The sequence below is a fragment of the Schistocerca piceifrons genome, chromosome 1 (genome assembly GCF_021461385.2).
Source record: "Schistocerca piceifrons isolate TAMUIC-IGC-003096 chromosome 1, iqSchPice1.1, whole genome shotgun sequence".
Taxonomy (NCBI): Eukaryota; Metazoa; Arthropoda; class Insecta; order Orthoptera; family Acrididae; genus Schistocerca; species Schistocerca piceifrons.
This window is the reverse complement of record NC_060138.1, coordinates 219,220,156-219,244,758: the sequence shown is the minus strand read 5'-3', so window position 1 is coordinate 219,244,758 and position 24,603 is coordinate 219,220,156. Positions and strand designations below refer to the sequence as shown.

Below are 24,603 nucleotides of genomic sequence, written 5' to 3'. Positions count from 1 at the left end.
CAGTGTCTTAAAAATTAACAAATGTTATTTTTATATTCAATTTGTGATTAAACAGTCTTTTTTCCCAGCACACAGTATATACTCTCTATTACCCCGGGCACTCAACGGACGTGGGTTTTCACTAGTTTCCCTAAAACTCTGTAGTCGAATACTGCGATGGATACAAAACTGTGATGTCCACTTTCACTGCCAGCCTTCGCTGTTGTGACTATGAATTAAACCCTCTTCTCTAATTGCATACATATCGGCAGAACGTATAATAACAACCCTCTTCCTTTCAAGCAACTGTTAAGTCCACCAATGTACCATATAACCATTTACAAGTGTACAATTTGTTTACTCTTTATACAGGGTGTTTGAAAGAAATATCACGTACTGTTACAGGAGGTAGTGTCGGTCAAAACTAGAATAAAAGTTCCAATAATGATGTGCCCAGAAAGCAACACCTGTTGAGATGCTTTTAAACCAACACCGACAATTTTTATTTATAAAGTCAAGGAATTATCAGCACCCTCTCGTAAATGCCTCATTGAAAGAACGTCTTTGCAATTATTAAAGCCATGTACCTGCCGGTGCCTCTACATTCAAAACTGGGCACTTGTGAAGAACAAATAATTTAATTTCCGAAGTAAGCGCAGAATCACATCAGAATCATGAGCAACAAGCTTGCAGCTATGAAACCGAAACTAAACTTTACACAGTGACCACGTGGCATTGTACATGTGACACATTGCCATCCGATCATTGAAAACACGGAGACAAACTCATAGAAAAAGACACATCCACGCATCACTAAGTATACTAAAACAAAAGCTGTAGCTGTATTAGCAAGCCACTGACGTGTTAAATACATCGGATACAGCACGTCAGTTACTGTCAGATGTGCGCGTGTTGACAACCAGTTGGTATCTACTTACACAGTACGAAGTTGGTTATCAACATACACACATGTGGCAGCAATTGATGTGCTCTGTCAGGTGTATTTGACACCTCAGTGCCTTGCTAACACAGTTACGGCTTTTATTTTAGTATACTTTAGTATACTTATAGCAATCGAAATCGAAATCGGTGCGCTGCTTCTGCATTGGCAGCGCTCTGCATTGGATCTCTGACTGCGCTTTCTTTGTAAGAGAGGCTGTGGATGGTTGGACTCGTTGGGAGTTAATCGTCAGTAGTGTTGGGCAGTTGGAAGTTAGTCCCCAGCAGTGATGGATGTTAAATGTGACAAATTAGCATTGATGGAGGGTAGAAGTCTGAAGTGTTAGCGTAGGCTAACGATCTGTACATGTTCGACTTGGAGATTGAATATTATTCATGATTATATACCTTTGTACTAAATGTCAATGATGATTTACATTCGTGTCTGAACTGGATGTCACATTATTAAGGTAAAAAAAATACATTATTTGGTTTGAAACAAAATCTTTCCTTTGCTAACCACATGCCTATTAGTAGTAGTGGCTTTAATAGTTAGAATCTTTTATTTAGCTGACAGTATTGACGCTCGCCTGTATTGCAGTAGTTCGCGTAATGAAGATTTTTGTGAGGTAAGTGCTTAATGAAATTTATAGGTTATTGTTAAGATTTCGTTTCAGTCAGGGCCATTCTTTTGAATTAATTATTTGAAGTCAGGTTGTAACTTTTTCGAGCAGTCAGAATGCGTTGCGCTAGAATATTGTGGGCCAGTGCTGGTATCCTAAGAAAAAGTAAAGAGAAAGTAGGCTCAGTACGTTAAGTTTTACTCAGCTGTTTCAGAATCATATAACATAGAAGTTTCATCTTCTCAGTCATTCTTCAATTTAAGTACAGACACAATAAAGATGTTTCAAATTCTCCAGAACAGTAACGTGCTTCGAGTAAGAGATCCAGTGCGACACTTCTATAGCACTGACCTTGTTCCCTCCGTGTCTATTGTAAAATCGTGGACCGTCTCGTCGTAAGAACTCAATATACTTGAGCTATGAAATCTTCGCGGGTTATCAGCCGAGTGGCGTCGTCTTGTAGTCGCAACGTTTCAATGGATTGCGTATCCATCAACTTCGCCTGAAGATGATGGATACGCAGTCCACTGAAACGTTGCGACTAGAAGACGACGCTACTCTGCTGATAACCCGTGAAGATTTGATAGCTGAAATACAACGAGAAAGCCTGCAGTCGCATATAACTCAATATACGAGGCGTGTTTTTTAAGTAAGTACCGTTTTGAAATTTAAAAAAAATACGTGCTAAGGTATCTCAATAATTTTATTTTTACCTGAAAGCCTGTACCTTAATCTACGCACTGACGCCATTACAGTCTGATTCTTCCTTGTTTAAGTTGTGTACTTAGTGTTTGAGATGCCTCCGATAATCGTGAGTCCCGCCGACTGTGAAGTACGGGATGTTATAAGATATCTTAGTGCTGAAGGCCTAAAAGCGATCGATGTTCATCGTGAGATCTGTGCAGTTTACGGAGAAAACATTATGAGTGATGAAATAGTAAGAAAGTGGGTGATAGCATTTAAAGATGGCCGCACAAATGTGCATGATGAACAACGGAGTGGGCGTCCTTCGGTCGTTAATGAAAGTTTGGTGCAGGAAGTGGACAATAATGTGAGAGAAAAAGACGCTTTACGATTTCCTCCTTGCGGGATTACTTTCCTAATGTTTCTCGTAGTGTTTTGTATAGCATTGAGACCGAGCACTTGAATTACCGAAAATTGTGCGCACGTTGGGTACCGAAAATGTTGACGGATGTGCACAAAACCAAACGTTTACACAGTGCATTGACTTCCCTTGAGCGGTACCACGACGACGGTGATGATTTCTTAAGCCAAATTGTTGCGGGCGATGAAACATGGGTGGCCTACGTCACACCAGAATCAAAGCAACAGTCCATGGAAGTTGAGCAAGGGCATCGTTTTGCTGGAAGACAAAGCCCGTCCGCACGTGGCGAATCAGACCAAAGATCTTATCACATATTTTCGATGGGAAACTCTAGATCATCCTCCGTACAGACCCGATCTTGCGCCCAGTGACTACCATCTGTTCGTGCACTAGAAGAAACACCTGGGCGGTCAGCGTCTGCAAGACGATGACGAAGTGAAAACAGTGGTGATGCAGTGGTTCACAAGTCAGGCGGCAGACTTCTATGAGGAGAGTATTCAAAAACTGGGACAACGTTGTGACAAGTGTCACAATATTGACGGAAATTATGTAGAAAAGTAGATTAAGGTACAGGCTTTCATGTAAAAATAAAATTATTGAGATATCTTAGCACGTCTTATTTTAATTTCAAAATGGTAATTACTTACGTAAACAGATGTGAAAATTACCGAACAATCAGTTTAATAAGTCACAGATGCAAAATACCAACGCGAATTCTTTACAGACGAATGTAAAAATTGGTAGAAGCCGACCTCGGGGAAGATCAGTTTGGATTCCGTAGAAATATAGGAACACGTGAGGCAATACTGACCCCAGGACTCATCTTAGAAGCTAGATTAAGGAAAGGCAAACCTACGTTTCTAGCATTTGTAGACTTAGAGAAGCTTTTGACAATGTTGACTGGAACACTCTCTTTCAAATTCTGAATGTGGCAGGGGTAAAATACAGGGAGCGAAAGGCTATTTACAATTTGTATAGAAACGAGGTGGCAGTTTTAAGAGTCGAGGGGCATGAAAGGGAAGCAGTGGTTGGGAAGGGAGTGAGACAGGGTTGTAGCATCTCTCCGATGCTGTTCAATCTGTATCTTGAGCAAGCATTAAAGGAAATGAAAGAAAAGTTCGGAGTAGGTATTAAAATCCATGGAGAAGAAAAAAAAAATTTGAGGTTCGCCGATGACATTGTAATACTGTCAGAGACAGCAAAGGACTTGGAAGAGCAGTTGAACGGAATGGACAGTGTCTTGAAAGGAGAATGTAAGATGAACATCAACAAAAGCAAAACGAGGATAATGGAATGTAGTCGAATTAACTCGGGTGATGCTGAGGGAATTAGATTAGGAAATGAGACACTTAAAGTAGTAAAGGAGTTTTGTTATTTGGGGAGAAAAATAACTGATGATGGTCGAAGTAGAGAGGATATAAAATGTAAACTGGCAATGGCAAGGAAAGCGTTTTGTGAAGAAGAGAAATTTGTTAACATCGAGTATGGATTAAAGTGTAAAGAAGTCGTGTCTGAAAGTATTTGTATGGAGTGTAGCCATGTATGGAAGTGAAACATGGACGATAACTAGTTTGGACAAGAAGAGAATAGAAGCTTTCGAAATGTGGTGCTACAGAAGAATGCTGAAGATTAGATGGGTAGATCATATAACTAATGAGAAGGTATTGAATAGGATTGGGGAGAAGAGAAGTTTGTGGCACAACTTGACTAGAAGAAGGGACCGGTTGGTAGGACATGTTCTGAGGCATCAAGGGATCACCAATTTAGTATTGGGGGGCAGCGTGGAGGGTAAAAATCGTAGAGGGAGACCAAGAGATGAATACACTAAGCAGATTCAGAAGGATGTAGGTTGCAGTAGGTACTGGGAGGTGAAGAAGCTTGCACAGGATAGAGTAGCATGGAGAGCTGCATCAAACCAGTCTCAGGACTGAAGACCACAACAACAACAACTTACCTAAAAAAACACGCCTCGTACTTGTTACTGCCCGATATAGTAGTCCGGACTCACTACAGCACCCAGTAAATATATGGGAAGCGAGAGAGAGGCGTCAGAAGTGCAGTAGCAGTAAGGCTTACCAGACGCACTTGAGAACGTCCTTGGCCTGGTCGGCGCCCTTGTTGAGCCAGTGGGACTGCCAGGCGCTGTGTCGGTTGGCGCCGGCGGCGGCGACGGCGGCGCCGTTGGCGGCCTGGCCCTGCGGCCGGAACAGCTCGTCGCCGCCCAGCTTGGAGAGCTCGCTCATCTTCTCGAGCGCCTTGGTGGCGTCGCTGGGCGACGGCGTGGGCCCGAAGCCGGCCGCCGCCTGCGCCTGCTTCAGCTTGCCGTTCCAGAGCGCGACGGCCGCGGCGGCCGCCACCGTGGCGCTGGCGGCGTCCGCCAGCGGCTGCGACTGCGACTGCTGCTTGGGCGACAGGCTGGCAGACACGGCCGCCGCGAAATACGGGAAGTGGGGCGCCATCACCGGCGACGTCCACGGAGACACCACCGACGGCGGCTTAGCCTGGCGACACAGCACAGCGCGACGTTAACACAGCACTCACCTCTCTGGCGCAGCGCACGCTCCAAATGTAGTTTCAAATTTGGGTATTTCAGGTTAGGTTAATTCGTGACCGTTACGCATTCCAACTGAAACTACAAATTACTATGTAAAATTGTCCTAATGGTGTCTGCTACCTTTCAGTTGTGTGCTGCTGTCTGTAAAGTTACCTTGATGAATCATGCGAAGTGAACAAGAGGAGCCGTCCGCTGTGGACGAGCGGTTCTAGGCGCTTCAGTCCGGAACCGCGCTGCTGCTACGGTCGCAGGTTCGAATCCTGCCTCGGGAATGGATCTGTGTGTTGTCCTTAGGTTAGTTAGGTTTAAGTAGTTCTAAGTGTAGGGGACTGATGACCCATAGTGCTCAGAGCCATTTTTTTTCCAAACAAGAGAGAATATTAACTGGATGTAGGTAGCCGATCAAAATGTTTCTCACAATGTGCTGTTCAAATGGTTCAAATGGCTCTGAGCACTATGGAACTTAACATCTGAGGTCATCAGTCCCCTAGAAGTTAGAACTACTTAAACCTAACTAACCTAAGAACATCACACACATCCATGCCCGAGGCAGGATTCGAACGTGGGACCGTAGCGGTCGCGCGGTTCCAGAATGAAGCGCCTAGAACCACTCGGCCACACCGGCCCGCTACTGTTTGTCAATATGTTTAATTGTGGGAAGAAGCAGTGCAGTTTACGTCCCTTATCACTTACATGCCACTGACCTTGCCGTATATCCAAACCATAACTTTGAAGGTGACGTATCGTCTCTATCGGAACACTAGTTATTGTGTGTACCTTACCCAGCCTTCCCATCTTTAACCAGTACCTTGCAGCTCTATTTGATCGTGATATCTATCGAGAATATTCCGAGCACCACACGCAGTGCATCCACTGAGGTGTTGCTGAAGACTCCAGATAGCCTAAGTAGGGTACTTCTCAGCCCTCGATTGACCGATGCTTTGTTGGTGACTAGGCTCAGTCTGTGTGCCAATGTGCTAGTTGTGAAGCTGAGTACTGATTCGAAGAGCGCACTGTGGTATGTGCATATGACTGGTAAAGGTAGTCTGTATTGTTTTGAATTTAGCCTCGCCAGTTTGTCTAATATTTTTCTGTTTCTGCTTTATCTCTTGTTAGCCTTATGTAAAGCAGTCCGTCTTCAGGCCACGTGTGGCCTACCGGGACCATCCGACCGCCGTGTCATCATCAGAGGAGGATGCGGATACGAGGGGCGTGGGGTCAGCACACCGCTCTCCCGGTCGTTATGATGGTATTCGTGACCGAAGCCACCACTATTCGGTCGAGTAGCTCCTCAATTGGCATCACGAAGGCTGAGTTCACCCCGAAAAATGGCAACAGCGCATGGCGGCTGGACGGTCACCCATCCAAGTACCGGCCACGCCCGACAGCGCTTAATTTCGGTGATTTCACGGGAACCGGCGTATCCACTGCGGCAAGGCCGTTGCCCCTGTTAGGCTTATGTGTTCGTGGAAACTCAATTTTTCATCTACGTATGTGGCGTACCTGTGAATAGTCTATCCTGGAGTTCTTGCGCGGTGGCGGGTGCGGGCTGCAGGGCGGCAGCGGCGACCTGGAGGGCGAAGAGTCGCGGTCGATGCTGGCGCGCTTGCGGCCCACGGACAGGTCGAGCGGCTGCGACGCGCTGGCCGCACCGGCGCCCGCCGCCAGCTCCGGCGTCGCGGGCTTGCTCAGGTTGAGCACCGGCGACTCGTCGAGCGCCGAGGGGCCGCGCGACTTGGTGCTGAAGTCGAGGACGGGCGGCGGCGAGCTGGCGGCGGGCGGCGCCTGGTGCAGCGGCTGGTGGTGCTGGTGCTGCAGGTGGTGGTGGTGGTGCAGCGGCAGCCCCAGCGGCACGGGGAGCACGCCGGCCAGCGGCACGGGCAGCACGCCCGGCAGGAAGGCGGCGGCCGCGGCCGCGGCGGCTGCAGCGGCGGCTGCCGCGCGCGGCTCCGAGCATAGCGAATCCCGCGACGCGCAGCGCGGCGGCCCCGAGGAGGCGCGGGAGTCGCGTGACTCGCACCGCGGAGACGGCTCCCTGCGGGCACGCAAAACACTGCTCACCTCCGTCCATTACCAGCACTTCGCCTTACAGCTACAGCAAAACGTCCTCCGTGGGGTAGCCACGAATTTTTAATTATTACCTCTAAATTTAAATGTACGTAATTTTTTTCTGTCTGTTAACCGATTCACGCTTGCAGTCCCAGTATACACTGAAAGTCTCGCACAACAGCACCGTTACACACACACTGTAAGTAGGCTGTTTAGGTTTTTATCTTGATAAAGCCACATAGCGCTCTATATGAAAATCATTGACTGTGCTGTGTGAAGTCTGTGGCTGGTTTGCATTGTTGGAATATTTGCTATTGTAGTGTTGGGCAGTTGGATGTGTACAGCGCGTAGCGTTGCGCAGTTGGAGGTGAGCCGCCAGCAGTGGTGGATGTGGGGAGAGAGATGGCGGAATTTTGAGAGAGGATGATCTGGATGCATGTCCATCAGAAAGAGTAAATTTGTAATGCTGTATGTCATGAAGTTATATGTATACATATATGATGACTTTTGAATATTATTAAGGTAAATACATTGTTTGTTCTCTATCAAAATCTTTCATTTGCTAGCTATGCCTATCAGTAGTTAGAGCCTTCAGTGGTTAGAATCTTTTATTTAGCTGGCAGTATTGGCGCTCACTGTATTGCAGTAGTTTGAGTAATGAAGATTTTTGTGAGGTAAGTGATTCATCAAAGATATAGGTTATTGTTAGTCAGGGCCATCATTTTGTAGGGATTATTAAAAGTCAGATTGTGTTGCGCTAAAAAAATATTGTGTGTCAGTTTAGTGATGATCAGAATAAGTAAAGAGAGAAATGTCAGAGAACATTCAGTTTTGATCAGCTGTTTGAAAATCAAATAACGTGAGAGGTTTATCAGCACAGTAATTCATTAATTTTTCAAAGGGGACGTTTCATATGGCGACCCTGCCAGGATCTATATGAAATGTCCCCTTAATGAATTCTAACTACTGATAGGCATAGTTAGCAAATGAAAGATTTTGTTATAGAACGAACAATGTATCTACCTTAATAATATTCAGAAGTCATCATATATATACATATATCAGTTCATGACATACAGTATTACAAATTTACTCTTTCTGGTGGACACACGTCCAGATTGTCCGATCTCAAAATTCTGCCATTTCTCTCCCCACATCCACCACTGCTGGCAGCTCACCTCCAACTGCGCAACGCTATGCGCTGTTCACATCCAACTGCCCAACACTACAATAGCAAATATTCGAACAATGCAAACCAGCCACAGACTTCACACAGCACAGTCAGTGATTTTCATATAGAACGCTACATGGAGTTACCAATATAAAAACCTAAACAGCCTACTTACAACACCTTTCTGTGCCGATCTCTTCATTTCAGAGTAGCTCTTGCAGCCTACGTCCTCAATTATTTGTTGACTATTCAAATCTCTGTATTTCCCTACACTTTTTACCCGCCATAGCTCCCTCTTATACCATCGAAGTCATTCCATGTTGTCTTAACAGATGACCTAACATCTCGTCCCTTCTTCTAGTCAATGTTTCCCACATATTCCTTTCTTTGTCGCTTCTCCTGAGTATCTCCTTATTCCTTACCTTATCAGTCCATGTAAGTTTCAACATTCTCCTGTAGCACTATCTCAAATGCTTCGATTCTCTTCTGTTCTGGTTTTCCCAGAGTCCATGTTTCACTACCACAGAGTGCATTAAATGTAAGCGCAATTGCGAATATGGACAACCATAAGCTGTAAAATGGAGTGATGGCAATGAAAACTTGTGTTGGAGCGGGACTCGAACCCGCAAGCGGTCGCCTTACCATTTGGCTATCCGTGCACACCTCACGACCAGACCCGAACTTCCACATGCCATCAACAAGGCTTCTACAACCTGCACTCGTACATTATGTATATTCCCGTACAGGTGAGACATTTTACGTCAAACTCGCTTACCCGGTGTCGGTGAATAAATACAACATTGCATTGTCTCTGTTATTCTGAATTACGATGCTAAGTTCCTTTGCACGTGCATGCATGTCCAAAGATACTTTGCTTCGTAATTCATAATAACACAGACACTGCAATACCGTGCCATACAATGCTGTGGTCCAAACGTACAATTTCAGAAATTTCGTCCTCAAATTAATGTCTATGTTTTATAGTATTAGACTTCTCTTGCACAGAAATGCCCTTTCTGCCAGTGCTAGTCTGCTTTTATGTCTTCCTTGCTCCATCTGTCATGGTTTATTTTCCCGCATAGGTAGCAGAATTCCTCAATTTTATCTGCTTCGTTATCACCAATCCTGATATTAAGTTTCTTGCCATTTCTGTTACTCATCATTACTTTGGGCTTGCTTCGATTTGCTGTTAATCTATATTCTGTGTTCATTAGACTGCTCATTCCGTTCAACAGACACTGTAATTCTTCTTCACTTTCACTGAGGATAGAATTTTAGAATTTTCATCAGTGAATCTTATCATCAATATCCCTTCACCTCCAATTTTAATTTCACTCTTGAACCTTTCTGTTACTTCCGACTTTGTTTTTTCGATGAACAGATTGAACAGTAGGGACGAAAGACTACCTCCCTGTTTTAAACACTTTTACCCCTAGAGGAGCTAAACCAAATGGTGCAGCCCATTCTTTAGGGTTCATCTAGTGGCGAGCTATGGCGCTGTAGTGCGAGGTTTCCAATGTGTACCACGAGTGCAGGCGCGTACCTGCTAACAAATAAAAAGAAATTACGTAACTTTATTTTTAGAGGTAATAATTATTACTTAATGACTACCTCCCGCAAGATCTCAAGTCCATAGGAAACCTGGGCAAAATCCTGTCGGGAATAGCGCCGTGCCATTAACGAATGCATTACAACCCCCTTCCTGTATCGATGACTCCCAATTTGTAAACACAGCACCTGACAGCAGATTGCTACGTCGCTGTTGCCGGACACTTAAATAAACGACTAAACTTATGTCATATCGAACTGCATGACTCTTGGACAGTCTGTCGAGTCTTATAAGCAACACATTTATCTGCCTCAATCACGTTAGTTCAGTACGATAGTATGCTGCAATTATCAAATGCTCGTGTATTAACTATACAGTATTTCGTACAATAAATTTCGTACAATTACACTTGGAACACACGCGACATTTTTGGTGTTAGATTGCGTGAGCCAATGAAATGAGGTGGAGGTGCGAAGAACCTACGCTAGTTCGCCACGTAACGTCATTCGAACACATACCAATAGCAAAAACATCGCACATATGGAAAAATAATGTGTAATTACTAGACGGGCATGTGACGGTCACACCATGCTGCCGAAACGCGTCGTGGAAACTGGATATCGACACTAAAACATTAATGAAGTAGAATCGTGTACTGATTATAAAATCACCGTTTCTAGTACAAATTTGCGTACTTAGTGAAAAATATTTCATTTTTTTATTAACTCATTTATCTCAATTCAATGCCCATCATATACGTAACCAAAACGTACCATAGGTTTTTATAGACAACTTTCTAAAATTAAGTTGTGCATAATGTATATACATTTTTGTTATTATTTCTTATAGTACCCGTTGTATTAATGTCATCCAGTCGGCCGCCGTTTCACGATCGTCTCGACAGAGCGCGTTGTTCTGCACTTGTTTATGTTGGGAGAGTAATGGAACTTAATTAAAGACTAGTAAGTTGTCCTTGAAAACTACGCAAAAACTTGTGTTACTAAAAGAATCTAATAGTATATAATAACAACAATGAAAAAAAATGACATGACAAGAGCAAATGTGGGAAAGGTAGTAAAGGAATTTGATAGTAAAGCGATTTAGCATCAGTATTAACACATATAGAAGAGGTGACAGCTTATGTCTTTCCCTATGGTATATCAGTTTTTAAGTAATCGTAAATGAACCCGCTAGCGAGAGTACGTCCAATTTTTTTCCGCTAGCTTCACGAACGTCAAGGATCTGAAAGCCATTCCATAAAGCATTTAAGTAACAAATTTATCAAGTGTAGCAACATAAGTCGAATATCATAGCATCTGTTCGACGAAGTATAATTCACCCTTAGCTAGTAAAATTGGAGGAAAACACTTCAGGTCAAAGATGACACGAAAGAGAGACCAGTCGGCCTTAGGAAGAGGAGGAGTACACCGAAGTGAAAGAAAATGAGGCAAGAGAAAATAAATGATGATAATTCTCCATATATAATACTACTACCTGTCACTGGTTTGTACACAACGAAAACACAGGCGAATAAGTCGCAATTCCATATCCCAGACTTCATTTGTGTATTTTAGACGGTAAACTAAACAATATGCGCGTTTCACGATTCCTCTGATCTTTCCTTTGAAGCCATAACAGATTTGTAGAGTGCGGTTTTAGACTCAGTTCTGTTGCCCATGGTTATATCTGCCTTCTGATTACGCACACGTCCTGAATCCTCATTCTAAATAACACTCTAACCTTCCTCGTTCGTAAGCAAGGATGCTACTGTATCCAAGTAGATCAAAGAAATTGTGCAATTAGAAATAAGCCGGTCCTTTGAAGAGGTTGGCATGGAAAACTATGACTTCCACTAAAGAAAAAACTCTTTCCGGTACTTTGAGTGAGTAGTTACAGGCAGTATTTCTACTTTTAAAAAATACGAGACAGGGTCAGAGTTCAAAAGACAAGCCAGTACACAAGACTGAATTACTCAGTATATGAATTCAAAGCCTTCCTTGGAATGCTCCTGTAACACAACCACTATGTTGCATTAGGCATCCACATCTCCAACGAAAACTGCAGTAGCTTTACAATGGCTGTTCTACCGTAAAATCGTGTAACAAAGCAGACAGGTAAACATGCGAGAAAAAAATCTGCAAATGGCTGTACAGTGCACTTACTTACATCAAATTCCAGCTAAGGTGGCTTTGAAAGCGAATTCTTAGTTGACGACGAGGACTGTCGCGGAGTATTACAAAACCTGTTTCGTCTCGGATACGCGGGAAGCACAGAAACTTGCGCCTGATGTCGCGGGACGTAATAAAATCGTCAGACTGGTTTGTAAATTACAGGCGACCTGGCGATAAATCAGATGACGCACGCGGGTAAGAAGGGAACGAGGCAAGCGGGAGCGACCAGCACAGAAAGAGTTTCTGACGCGACGGATGGGCTGCGCCATCGTCGGACCTTGTGGGCAAGCTGCTGTCATTGAAAACACGTCAGACATTTCAGTGTCCTCAGAAGTTTACGCTTCAAGTACAGAGGCTGTAAATACTTTCAATGAATTTGTCCCGCTGCGATTCTGAAACAGTATGATAATATGAGGACTATCTCAATGTAAGATTCGATAGGGGACGAAATGGAAACCACAGGCAAAATGCGATGAAACTTTGCAGCACAGATGTGTTGGGGAGCGTCTCTAGTGTTGCGTCATGTCACTCTTTTCAGTTCTGAACGCACAGTGAGCACATATAGATGCCATGATAGATAGTGTCTTCCGCCAAGTATGAGGGCCTGGTGAGAGATTTCGCCTGATGTCGTGCAGCCCACATAACATAGCTGTCATGAGTTTCCTTCTTCATGGCAATTCCCAGCACACTCTGCAGGGGCAACGAAGACGTTCCTGCAGCGTTTTCAATGGGAAGTGTTTGATCACCCACAATACAGCTCGTAAGTGACTCTCACTGAGTTTCATCTCTGCTTACCTGAACTGCTGGCTCTGAAGACAACATTTTGGTGCAAACACCCAACTGAAGGTCAGCGTAGCGAACTGACGGAAAGCACACGCGGCTGCCTTATATGAAGAAGGTATCGGAAAGTTGGTACAATGCTACAACAAATGTTTGAATTCGAGGGGCGACCATGTACAGAAGTGGAACGAAGAAGTAGTTAACCGTTAGAAATAAAACATTTTTGATTTTCACAATGGTTTCCATTTCGCGAACTTACTTTCCGAATAGCCCTTCTACATCTACATAGATGACGGAATTCGCTTAGGGACTGAAATAAAGCTAATACTGAGGAGATACATTCTGCAACCAATGTTTCCTTCCTGCCTTTAAGCTGTGTTTAGTTCGAAAGTTGAAGTTACTCATAGGAAGCACGAAACAGGTCGTGTCTCTCTATAGTCTCCTCAGTGGGGGCTATCACTACTGACGAGAAAAACCAACGATCTAGTTGGACGCCCTCGATGATTTGTGTACATGCTTTTGTCCCACAAAAGATCGTCGAGCTTCACTGCGATTATGAAGTCGCTTCTTAACATGCTTGTATGCTTGTATTCGTGGTTCCGTGACAGAATAGTCGGGATATGTTAGAAAGATTTGTGGGATCGTTTACCTGACGTACGCAAATACGACGCAGTCTTAAATCAGACTGTTCAGTTGCGTAAGGAATACTTGAAGGCAGAAGCACCCGTCCCACGTTTCATCAAAATTACCTCCATCACAAGACGTAAACAAGTGTTCTCTGTTTCACAATTTGGTTCTCCTTACGCTCTTAGTATCCTTACCCTGCATCCATTCGTGAGCCACCAGTCTGCTGTTTTCCACTTTTGGAACCACCGATGTTTCTCCTATTAATATTATTCCAGCATCTCATCTTAGTATTTAAGGACATCACATTTCTTTTCTGAATAATTTTTTTTTCCATTTGCACTAGTTTCAATTTTTAAACCTTCAATTATTCGGCCATGGTTACGATTTATTTTTCTCCATAAAAAATCATCGCACTCATTCTTCCAATACTCGACTTTTAGTTTGTATTAATTCTGTGATTGTGGTTTGCCCTTCTCCTCGCCACATTTGATTTCGTGTTTACTAATCCTAACGTCCGATAACCAGCTAACCCATTTATTTATTCAGTTTATTCTTACTTTCAAGCTGTTTCTGATATTCACCCTGAGTAAAAGTAACGAAGAATTACAAATCTGTGGAGCAGAACTAACAGTCTAATCAACCCGAAATATTTGTTGAGAGTAAACTAAAGAAAGACGAAAGTAATGAACAGTAGCAGAAATGATACGAACGATCAACTTAATATCGAAATTTGGGACCAGGTACTAGAAGAAGTGAAGGTACCCTGGTACCTTGCATAAGGAACGAATCAGAAATGATATAAGAAGCACACTAGCACGGGAATAGAAGGAATTCTTTGATTAAAGAAGTCTAGTAAATCAAATATTGGCCTTTAACTTGAGGAAGAATTTTTTAAAAATATACGTGTGGAGCAAAACGTCGTATAGGATGAGTCATGCACAGTGGGAAATCTGGAAATTGAGGAAATTGAAGCGTCTTAGGTTCGATGTTACATAAAAATGCTGAAAATGGTATGAAATGACGATTCCCTCCGCAGAATCGGCGAAGAAAGGAATATGTGGGAAATATTGATTAGAAGAGGAGGCATCAGGTGATCACCTGTCGCCGACCGAGGTGGCCGAGCGGTTCTAGTCTCTTCAGTCTGGAACCGCGCGACCTCTACGGTCGCAGGTTCGAATCCTGCCTCGGGCATGGATGTGTGTGATGTCCTTACGTTAGTTAGGTTGAAGTAGTTTAAGTTCTATGGGACTGATGACCTCAGAAGTTAAGTCCCATAGTGCTCAGAGCCATTTTTGATCACCTGCCAAAAACCTGAATAACCGCCTATGGCAGCGCGGACGTGGAGGAAGAGGGTCAATGAGTTTCTGAAACATACCGACCAGGATGTGGAGCCATGCCGACTGCAGCATCGTTTCCAGTTGCGCTAGGATTCTCGGTCGAGGATCCATGGCAAGAACAGTGCGATCGAAGTGGTCCTGCAGATTCTAGACTGGGTTTAAATCCGGGGAGTCTGCTGGCCACGTGAGGACGGTAAACGTATCCTGATGATTTTCGAAACACGCACGTACACTGCGAGCTGTGTGACACTTCGGATAGTCCTACATTGTCCTCGTGCCGAGGTAATATAAAGTGCATGTAGGGGCGGACATAATCCCCGCCACTCCCGCACCTCCCACCACGCCCTCACCGCCTTCCCCTGTAACAGCACAACTGAACCATTGTGCCTTCCGGAGCGACGACGTCACCCAAGGAAAGCCACGAAAAGATTCCGCAGGCCATGGCTCTCCCGCCCCAGACTGGACACGTCCGATGATTGTCGGAGAGTGTTTCCTTTCAGATGTTTCATGCTGTACACCCCCAAGGCCGTCTGTCCGATGGAGCCTAAAACGTGATTCATCTATAAAAGGTCACTTGCCGCCACTCACTGGATGTCAGGTAGTGTAGATGAACAGCAGTCAGCCTGTATGCACGAAAAGGCCCATGCGCAGCAACCTTCGCTGAGTGGTCGTTGAGCAGACAGTGTTGCTACCCACATGGTTCATCTGGGTGGTCAGCTGCTCAACAGTCACACGTCTATTTTCTCGTATACATCACTATTGCCGTCACTCACCCTTGGCATCACAAAAGTTACCTCGATGCTGGTTTTGGATAGCGCCATCTTGTCATGCACGCGAGCAGCTTACAAACGTAGCCGTTTCGGAAACGCTTCCACCCTTGGCTCGAAAGACAATGACCATCCCCTTTTGGACGTCTGATAAATTTAAGAACCTTCAACATCGCAGCGCGTCAGCAATCGTTGGTTAATATATTAAAAAACTAAAAGCCCGCCTCGATTGCGAAAAAAGCACCTAGTGTTAACCCAGGTTTCGGCGTAGATAACTACACCTACTTCAGAACAACAATAAAACCCACTATTGCCTAAGAAGACCTTTGTCAATGATTAAAAGAACACCATAGCTATATACTTATAAACGAGAAAGAAAAGGAAAACACAAACAGTACATATATACGAAGTCAAAACCATTACTTAATAGTGTACGCTCCACCTCACACTGGCCCATGCTCGATGGGCCATGACCCGCCATAAACTGCAGCTACAAATGGTCGCTCACTTACAAGCCCCAGCTGCAGTTTATGGCGGGTCATGGCCCATCGAACATAGGCCGGTGTGAGGCGGAGTGGTGGTGGTGGTTAGTGTTCAACGTCCCGTCGACAACGAGGTCATTAGAGATGGAGCGCAAGCTCGGGTTAGGGAAAGATTGGGAAGGAAATCGGCCGTGCCCTTTCAAAGGAACCATCCCGGCATTTGACTGAAACGATTTAGGGAAATCACGGGAAACATAAATCAGGATGGCTGGAGACGGGATTGAACCGTCGTCCTCCCGAATGGGTGTGAGGTGGAGCGTACACTATTAAGTAATGGTTTTGATTTCGTACATATGTACTGTTTGTATTTTCCTTTTCTTTTTCGTTTATAAGTATATAGCTATGGTGTTCTTTTAATCATTGACAAAGGTCTTCTTAGGCACTAGTGGGTTTTATTGTTGATCTGAAGTAGGTGTGGTTATCTACGCCGAAACCTGGGTTAACACTAGGTGCTTTTTTCGCAATCGAGGCGGGTTTTTAGTTTTTTAATACGTCTGATAAATCACTCAGTTTCCGCTTTACGCCGGCCGGAGTGGCCGAGCGGTTAAAGGCGCTACAGTCTGGAACCGCACGACCGCTACGGTTGCAGGTTCGAATCCTGCCTCGGGCATGGATGTGTGTGATGTCCTTAGGTTAGTTAGGTTTAAGTAGTTCTAAGTTCTAGGGGACTTATGACCACAGCAGTTGAGTCCCATAGTGCTCAGAGCCATTTGAACCATTTTTTTCCCGCTTTACTGGGACGCGTGCACTTTCGTCTGCGTCCCCCCAACACACTTTGTGAACCCTTCACTGCTAGTGCCGCCACCTGTGAGTGGTTATTGCACTTGGACGTCCATTGTAGCAGGTGGTCGCATTAGTGTGACTGGAACGTGTACCTTCATGGTACTAGTGTAAAAACTGTGCAAGACGACAGAGATTGGTACTTGTTCTATAAATAACTGACGACGCTGGTGTGTTGGTGGTATTCTGAGATGAAGAGATTGGCACGGGAGAGAAATTCGTGGCGGGCCGTATCAAACCAGTCAGGAGACTGATGGCGCGAGGATAAGGCTCACCTGTGCGCTGTGGCGAGATGCAGCGGGTCTGGCGAGGCGGCGTCGCCGTCGCCGTCGGCGTCGGCCTCGTGCTCGGCGTCCGCCTCGGCGTCGGCGTCGGCGCCCTGCTCAGAGTCCCTCTCCTGGTCGGCGTCGGCGTCGCCGTCCACCTCGGCCTCCGGCTCTTGGTCTGCCTCCGGCTCGGGGCTGCAGCAGTCGGAGGCGGCGTCAGCGTCGCGGTCTGGCGACGCGGAGCCCGCGGACTCGGAGCAGCTGGCGCCGCCCCCGCCGGCCTTGCTTCCGGGGCTGTCGGGGCCCGCCGCACCCGCGCCTCCCACCACGCCCTCACCGCCTTCCCCTGAAACAGCACAACGACAGACACGCATTATTCACCATATCAGAGAGACACAGTCAACGCAGAGGCAAGTATCGCTATTTTAATTTCCAACGTACACTCATTTTAGTATTCACAAGGGAACCTCCCCATCGCAGCCCCCTCATATTTAGTTATAAGTTCGCATAGTGCATAGGCCTTGAAGAACTGAACACAGATCAATCGAGAAAACAGGAAGAAGTTGTGTGGAACTATGAAAAAAATAAGCAAAATATACAAACTGAGTAGTCCATGTGTAAGATAGGAAATATCAAGGAGTATGTGAGCTCAGGAGCGCCATGGTCCCGTGGTTAGCGTGAGCAGCTGTAGAACGAGAGATCCTTGGTTCAAGCCTTCCCTCGAGTGAAGAGTTTAATTTTTTATTTTCAGACAATTATTATCTGTCCCTCCGTTATGTTTTCATCACTAAATCGGGCAAGGTAGAAGAATCTTTTTACTCATTCACCAAGTGTACAAGTTAGGTGGGTCGACAACATATTCCTGTCATGTGACGCACATGCCCTCACTAGTGTCGTATAGAATATATCAGACGTGTTTTCCTGTGGAGGAATCGGTTGACCTATGACCTTGCGATCAAATGTTTTCGGTTCCCATTCGAGAGGCACGTCCTTTCATCTATTAATCGCACGGTTTTGCGGTGCGGTCGCAAAACACAGACACTAAACTTATTACAGTGAACAGAGACGTCAATGAACGGACAGATCATAACTTTTCACTCGAGGGAAGATTTGAACCAAGGACCTCCCGTTGCGCAGCTGCTCACGCTAACCACGGGACCACGGCGCTCCTGAGCTCACACTCTCTTTGATGTCGCCTATCTTGCTCATGGACTACTCAGTTTGTATATTTTGCTTATTTTTTTCATAGTTCCACACAACTTCTTCCTGTTTTCTCGATTGATCTGTGTTCAGTTTTTCGAGGCCTATCCACTGTGCCAGCTTATAACTAAATATGAGGGGGGTGCGATGGGGAGGTTCCCTTGTCAGTAATTTAGTTCATAGCCAGATTAAGCATTCTCGATCCTAGTGTACATAATTATTCATAAGTATCTTCGGGGTTTACGAATATGGTAGCATGAAAAATATAAGGAATACGGAAAACAGACACACATTAATGGACAGAACATCTCTCCAAGTTTTTAACTCGAAATACAAATGGAAATGCCGTGTGGCTAGGGCCTCTCGTCGGATAGACCGTTCGCCTGGTACAAGTCTTTCGAGTTGACGCCGCTTCGGCGACTTGCGTGTCGATGGGGATGATATGATGATGATAAGGACAACACAACACCCAGTCCCTGAGCGGAGAAAATCTACTAACCAGCCGGGAATCGAACCCGGGCCGTTAGGTACGACATTCCGTCGCGCTGACCAAGTGTTTCTTTTTTTTTTTTTTTAATTTCATTTTGCTCTATATTGGTCGATGAATATGTTCGTGGCGCACGTCCGATGACAGCCGTTCAGGCTCTTTGTTGATCCATTCACTCAGTTTTTTTTTTTATTAGAGAGGGTAGCTAACCCTCTGACCGAGCGCGCTGAGCTACCGTGCCGGCAAAACTGTGTGCCGGGCTACCATTCACTTACAAGGGGCGGACGCAATACAAATGCTAAATATGGGCACTCTGTGATGCAGCAACCGCCAGTACGGGCTGAAAAGCAGCTGCGTGCAATTCATTAAAGTTATTGCTGCATACTTGTTCGATGTCCTCGGAAAGCGTGTCACATCAATTTTCATGTCAGTAATCTTCAGGCTCTTGGCCATCAGTTCCCAAGCAGCCTCCAAAACCTGTTAGCATCCAACGACATAGCAACGTATGAACTACTGTACGAGTCCGTCCACATTGCCTTCATCAAGATACGGCTCCCTAGATTGGTTATATAATGCTCTTGGTAATTATAATGCCAGGGGAAGACCAAAGCTCATGTAACTAACTACACAGGGTGTTCGGAAATTTCCATTACAGACTTCTGGGACTTTTAGAGTGGAGTGAGTACGCAACACTTTGAACAGGAACCCATATCAGGAAATGGTTACATGTTGCAGCCATCTGAAAACACAGTTGCTAGGTAGGTATGCAACACGGTAGTCGTGGTGGGGGATGGTTACATCGGGTCGGCTGATGTCATTTGACGTCCATCCTACCTCTCTGACCTCGTTCGTTTCTCGTTCACCTGTCTGTGAGAGGAGTCAGAGTTGAGTACACGTTTGCAGAATACGTAGGCGTGATCCTTCTGAATGGCGAAGCTCACGGTAATGGAAGATCCTTCATCAAGATCGCTCTCCACAACGACCGAGTCCCTCGCGTACATGGACACACGAGCGATTTATATGGCTATTAATGAGTGGAACTATAAAATAAATGACGTAATGGGTCACGTATAATCAATTACTTGTAAAAGTGATCACGTTACCAACATGCTTTCAAATGTTTGTAGCACGAAAATGGAAGGGTTCCGCACATTGGTTTCAGTTCAAAATAGTATCTAATCACTCTCCTCTACAAGTCTAGCAGTTCGTAACGGGAATTTCCGTACACCCTGTATTTCAACAGCGCCAACATCCCTGGACTGCTAATCTAATGGAAACAACTCTACACCACCACATCTCCGACATGTACAGTGAGCTTCAGAGTGGAGTAAAATAAAAAATCGCGTTGAACAGTCTGATATATGAAGTGATTCCAGGAAGGGCAACATCACGCTTTTGGACAGAACAGACAAGAATGTATGTTAAATCATCAGGATTTCGTACCGTAAAAGGCCACACATGTATACTGTAACATCGTTATCGTTATATCTTCTGGCATGTATTTGATTTGGTTGTCTGCAAGATGTTTCTAGGTTGTTCAGACACAAATTTCAGTAGCCCGTAGTCGCTTTTCACTCAGGGTCTCAGCCAAAAATCCATTGTCGTCCTACAGAAGCAATCATCCACGCACAACTAGAAGTATACTAGCTAATAGGTTCTACGGGCTTTCAGTTGAAATACTCTTCGGTATATTCTGTGAAAGAATGTGAAGTAGAATGGTCATAAAAATATTGCAGCCCAAGTGAGTTAAAGCTAGGCTTTCGTGAGAAATGTGGTGAAGAACTGTTGTATACTGTCGTAAGTTACTGCTTGCACAACTGACGCTTAGCCTGTCATTATATACTGTTGAAATGTATGAGATCCATACAAATCGAAATGATGGGGAGATAAGGAATAAGAAATTAATTTACGTTTGCCTCCTTCAGTCACAGCCACACCATATAGTCATTGTAGGATACATTTGTGGCATAAATTTGACACCTATTTATGAAGACGATTTTGTTATTTTTTCGCTGGTTTCTCTTATAGTTGCCACAATATCTCTCAAGAGCACGACAGTAAACAGAGGGAAAAACAAAACCACCGTACTTCGGACGACTAAACAGAAAATGGGACCCTGATAGAAACAATAACCGCAGCAAATCTTTATTTATGACTGATCAGATGTGCGTAAAATACAAGTATATGGATGAAAGCATAGTTTTGAGAGCACAAGTTCATCTACATCTCGTATGTGATCATTCTAGTGTTACGTCTAGGCATTTGTACGAGTTTGCCAATTCCAACAGTGTCTCATTGGTACCGTAGGCATAGGATACAAAGATTTTTCGTCTTGTGAAGAGCACAAGTTTACATTTCTGAACATTTAGAGGAAATTTTCAGTCTTTCCACAACTTTGAAATCTTATCAAGATCTGATTGAATATTTAAGCCGCTTCTTTCAGACAGTACTTCATTACACGTAACTGCGTCATCTGCAAAAAGTATGAGGTTACTATTAGTGCTGTCCGCAAGGTCATTAACATACAACATGAACAGCAATGGTCCCAACACACTTCCTTGGGGCACAGCCGAAGTTACTTCTACATTTGACGATTACTCTCCATCCGAATTAACATGCTGCCACCTACCCCCCCCCCCCCCCCCCTCAAAAAAAAAATCAATTCACAAACTTTAGATGATACCCCACATGATCGAATTTTTGGCAATAAGCGTTCGCAAGCGATACCAGAGTTTACCACCTAGATTGTAGGTATGCAAGGAACTTTTATCGGATCTACAGGCAGCGCCCTACAGCCTAAGAGTGCATATTAAGATGCTATTAATAATTACAAAAAGTCTACCTGTCTCAACTATAATTAGTAAAGTCAGATGAAGAGATGGCAATCCAGACGTTGTGGAATTCACAAATCAGGACGCATCAGATTAATCCCACATCTGGTTCCCGTTCATCCATTGTTTTCTTGTTTTATTTTTACACTGTGTGTTACTTTTTTGTGTACACAGATAAAATTCTATCTTTACATGTTACTGCTAGAACTGCATGTGATCAAAGGCGAAAATGGAGCAAACACAGCAGCTTATGCTGCCCCATTGTCCTTCGCGCAAACAGCACGTCCTCGAAGTACAGAATGCAGTGGCAGCTCGGCGAGAATAAAACGGGAAAAGAAATTGCCTGCGCTGCAGCTACCGTTGTCCGAGCATTAGCGAGCATACTGTGGCGCGTTTCTTCCGAACCATAAAAAAAGTGCCGTTCCGCAGTCGCCGAACAGAGGCGCCGATGTCTCTACAGCGGCCGTGGAGCGTCGGAAAAAGCGGGCAGCTCCGGGCAAGTTGTCGCGGCAAACAGCCCCGCGTGCACGCTTCATGGATGGCTGCCACTGGCCGCTCCGTGGGCGCGCCATTGTCAGCAAATTAGCCAGCCGGGGTTTCGCATCTTTTTCTCCCGCACTCTGGAGACACTATGACTCCAGCTGCGAGCAGGTAATCAAACGTGATGAGTTGTGATTTCTGAGTGTTCATCTGGGAGGGACCTGCAAGTCACGCGCGAGTACGTTCCGCCACATACTCGGCCGTTGGACCGTTTCGCTACCCTTTCGGTGGCCACGGTGACGACAGTTTTAACTGTACTTTCGTGTTATTCTCTCGTCGAGACGTTGAAGAACGTAACTTTTTTTCCCAAAACGTGGTCTTATACCGATTTCCACAGTCTAGACACCATCTTAAGAGCAATATACAGCGTGGCGCACGAAATGTGTTACCATTTTGTTTTTGAATATAAACTTTATTGTCAATACAATCTGAAAGGAACATATACTACAATGAAGAGCCGTCCATGGAGATTTGTTCTAACTCAGCACATGCTCAATATGTCCACCGTTTCGTTTCCTAACCTCCTTCAAACGAACACTGTAGTTAGTGATTACCCTACGGCACATGTCTTCCGTAATTTCACTGCAAGCTTGAGGAATAAGTCTTCTGAGCTCCATTAAATTCCACAGCTTCTTGCTACTGCCTTGCCCTTCAACACGCAGTCGTTCATGCAAGGTGGAGCAAGGCCACATACTGCAAACACTGTGTTGGAGTTTTTACACGAGCATTTCGGCATGCGGATCACCTCACTCAGGTTTCCAGGTTGCTTCAATGACGGGCAAAATTGCCCCCCCCCCCCCCCCCAATAGTCCATACCTTAATCCATGTGACTTTTTTCTTTGGGGGTACCTAAGGGAAAAAAAATATCCCGAAACGTCCACGTGATTTAATGGAGCTCAGAAGAATTATTCTTCTAGCTTGCAGTGAAATTACGGAAGACATGTGCCGTAGGGTAATCACTAACTTCAGTGTTCGTTTGAAGGAAGTTAGGAAACGAAATGGTGGACATATTGAGCATGTGCTGAGTTAGAACAAATGTCCATGGACGGCTCTTCATTGCAGTATATGTTCCTTTCAAACTGTATTGACAATAAAGATTATATTCAAAAACAAAGTGGTAACACATTTCGAGCGCCACGCTGTACTTACCAACACTACACAACACTAAAACTGGAAGTGTATCACGCATTTTTACTCTTAATATTGCCATTTACAGGACGGACACCAAAAAGAGTAAAGCAAGAGTAGAATGCAGTCGAATTAAATCAGGCGATGCTGAGGGCGCTTGATTGGAAAGTAATAAACTAAAAGTAGTAGAATTTTGTTAATTGGGGTGCAAAATAACTGATGATGGCCGAGTAGAGAGCATATCAAATGCGAAAGGGTAACAGGAAGGTAAGCGTTTCTGAAAAAGAGAAATTTTTTTAGTCGATGCACACTACAAAAATGCTTGTCGTGTATTTATGTACGTTCGACACCTACTCCCAAACTACTTGACCGATTTCAACCCAACGTGATACACATCTTACTTACTGTCTCTAAATAAACGCCGTGGTAGTACGAAACATCTACTATCCAAGGGGTGCGGGTAGGGGTGAAAAAGCAATGTAGCCAATGACGAATGAATACCCATAATTTCTTCATCCAGTATTTGAGAATGAGGGCGCTTAGTATCTCGCAACAAACTTTACACATAATTGAACACCTTTACGAAACACTTTCTCGCTGACAACTCCCATAAACTAATGAAAGGAAAAGAGTTTACTGCTTACTACATTTTCGCTGTTAACGCAATAAAACTGCACCACGAATGCTGTAAAACTGCATCATAAAGCTGACGTTAAAAATTATTACTTTCTTACTACTAACTCTCTTCGCAACTCATTTCGCCGACAATATCCACACATTTCGTTGAATGTACCAACAAAAATATATAATCGCACGAAACATAACTAAGGAAGAATGACGTCATAAGCATTGAGCTGTGTAAAAATGAAACTGTAGGGCGAAACTCGCATGGGTAAAAGGCTCATCCAAAACACTTGGGACGATTTCAACCAACTTTGGTACACATATTAGAATACGACCTGGGAAGAAATACTACGTGTGTTGAGAACCGCACAGACTCCTGTGGGTTGAGCGTGATAACGTGGAGAGAGAAGGGGGAGGAGATGGTCAGATAGCGAGGGTGAGGTACAAGGTATACAATATACAGAGGGATGGGCTAATAGAAGACTGGAAAAAATACGTACACGGGCGAAGCCGTGTACTCTGATGAGTGTGGAATATAAATGTATGTTTCTCTG

At 44.6% G+C, this 24,603-nt stretch overlaps 1 protein-coding gene across 1 annotated transcript in view; it reads right to left on the bottom strand.

Annotated features, from left to right (window-relative positions):
* LOC124802576 (protein tiptop) overlaps positions 1-23,486 on the bottom strand; it is a 28,916-nt gene extending 5,430 nt beyond the window's left edge. The window contains exons 1-4 of the mRNA XM_047263488.1: positions 23,447-23,486; positions 17,477-17,585; positions 6,704-6,968; positions 4,723-5,147 (exon numbers count right to left, since the gene is read on the bottom strand). Of these exons, the coding sequence (XP_047119444.1) occupies positions 4,723-5,147; positions 6,704-6,968; positions 17,477-17,585; positions 23,447-23,486 (839 nt within the window). The remainder of the gene's footprint in view (positions 1-4,722; positions 5,148-6,703; positions 6,969-17,476; positions 17,586-23,446) is intronic.
* Between the last annotated feature and the right edge of the window lie 1,117 nt (positions 23,487-24,603).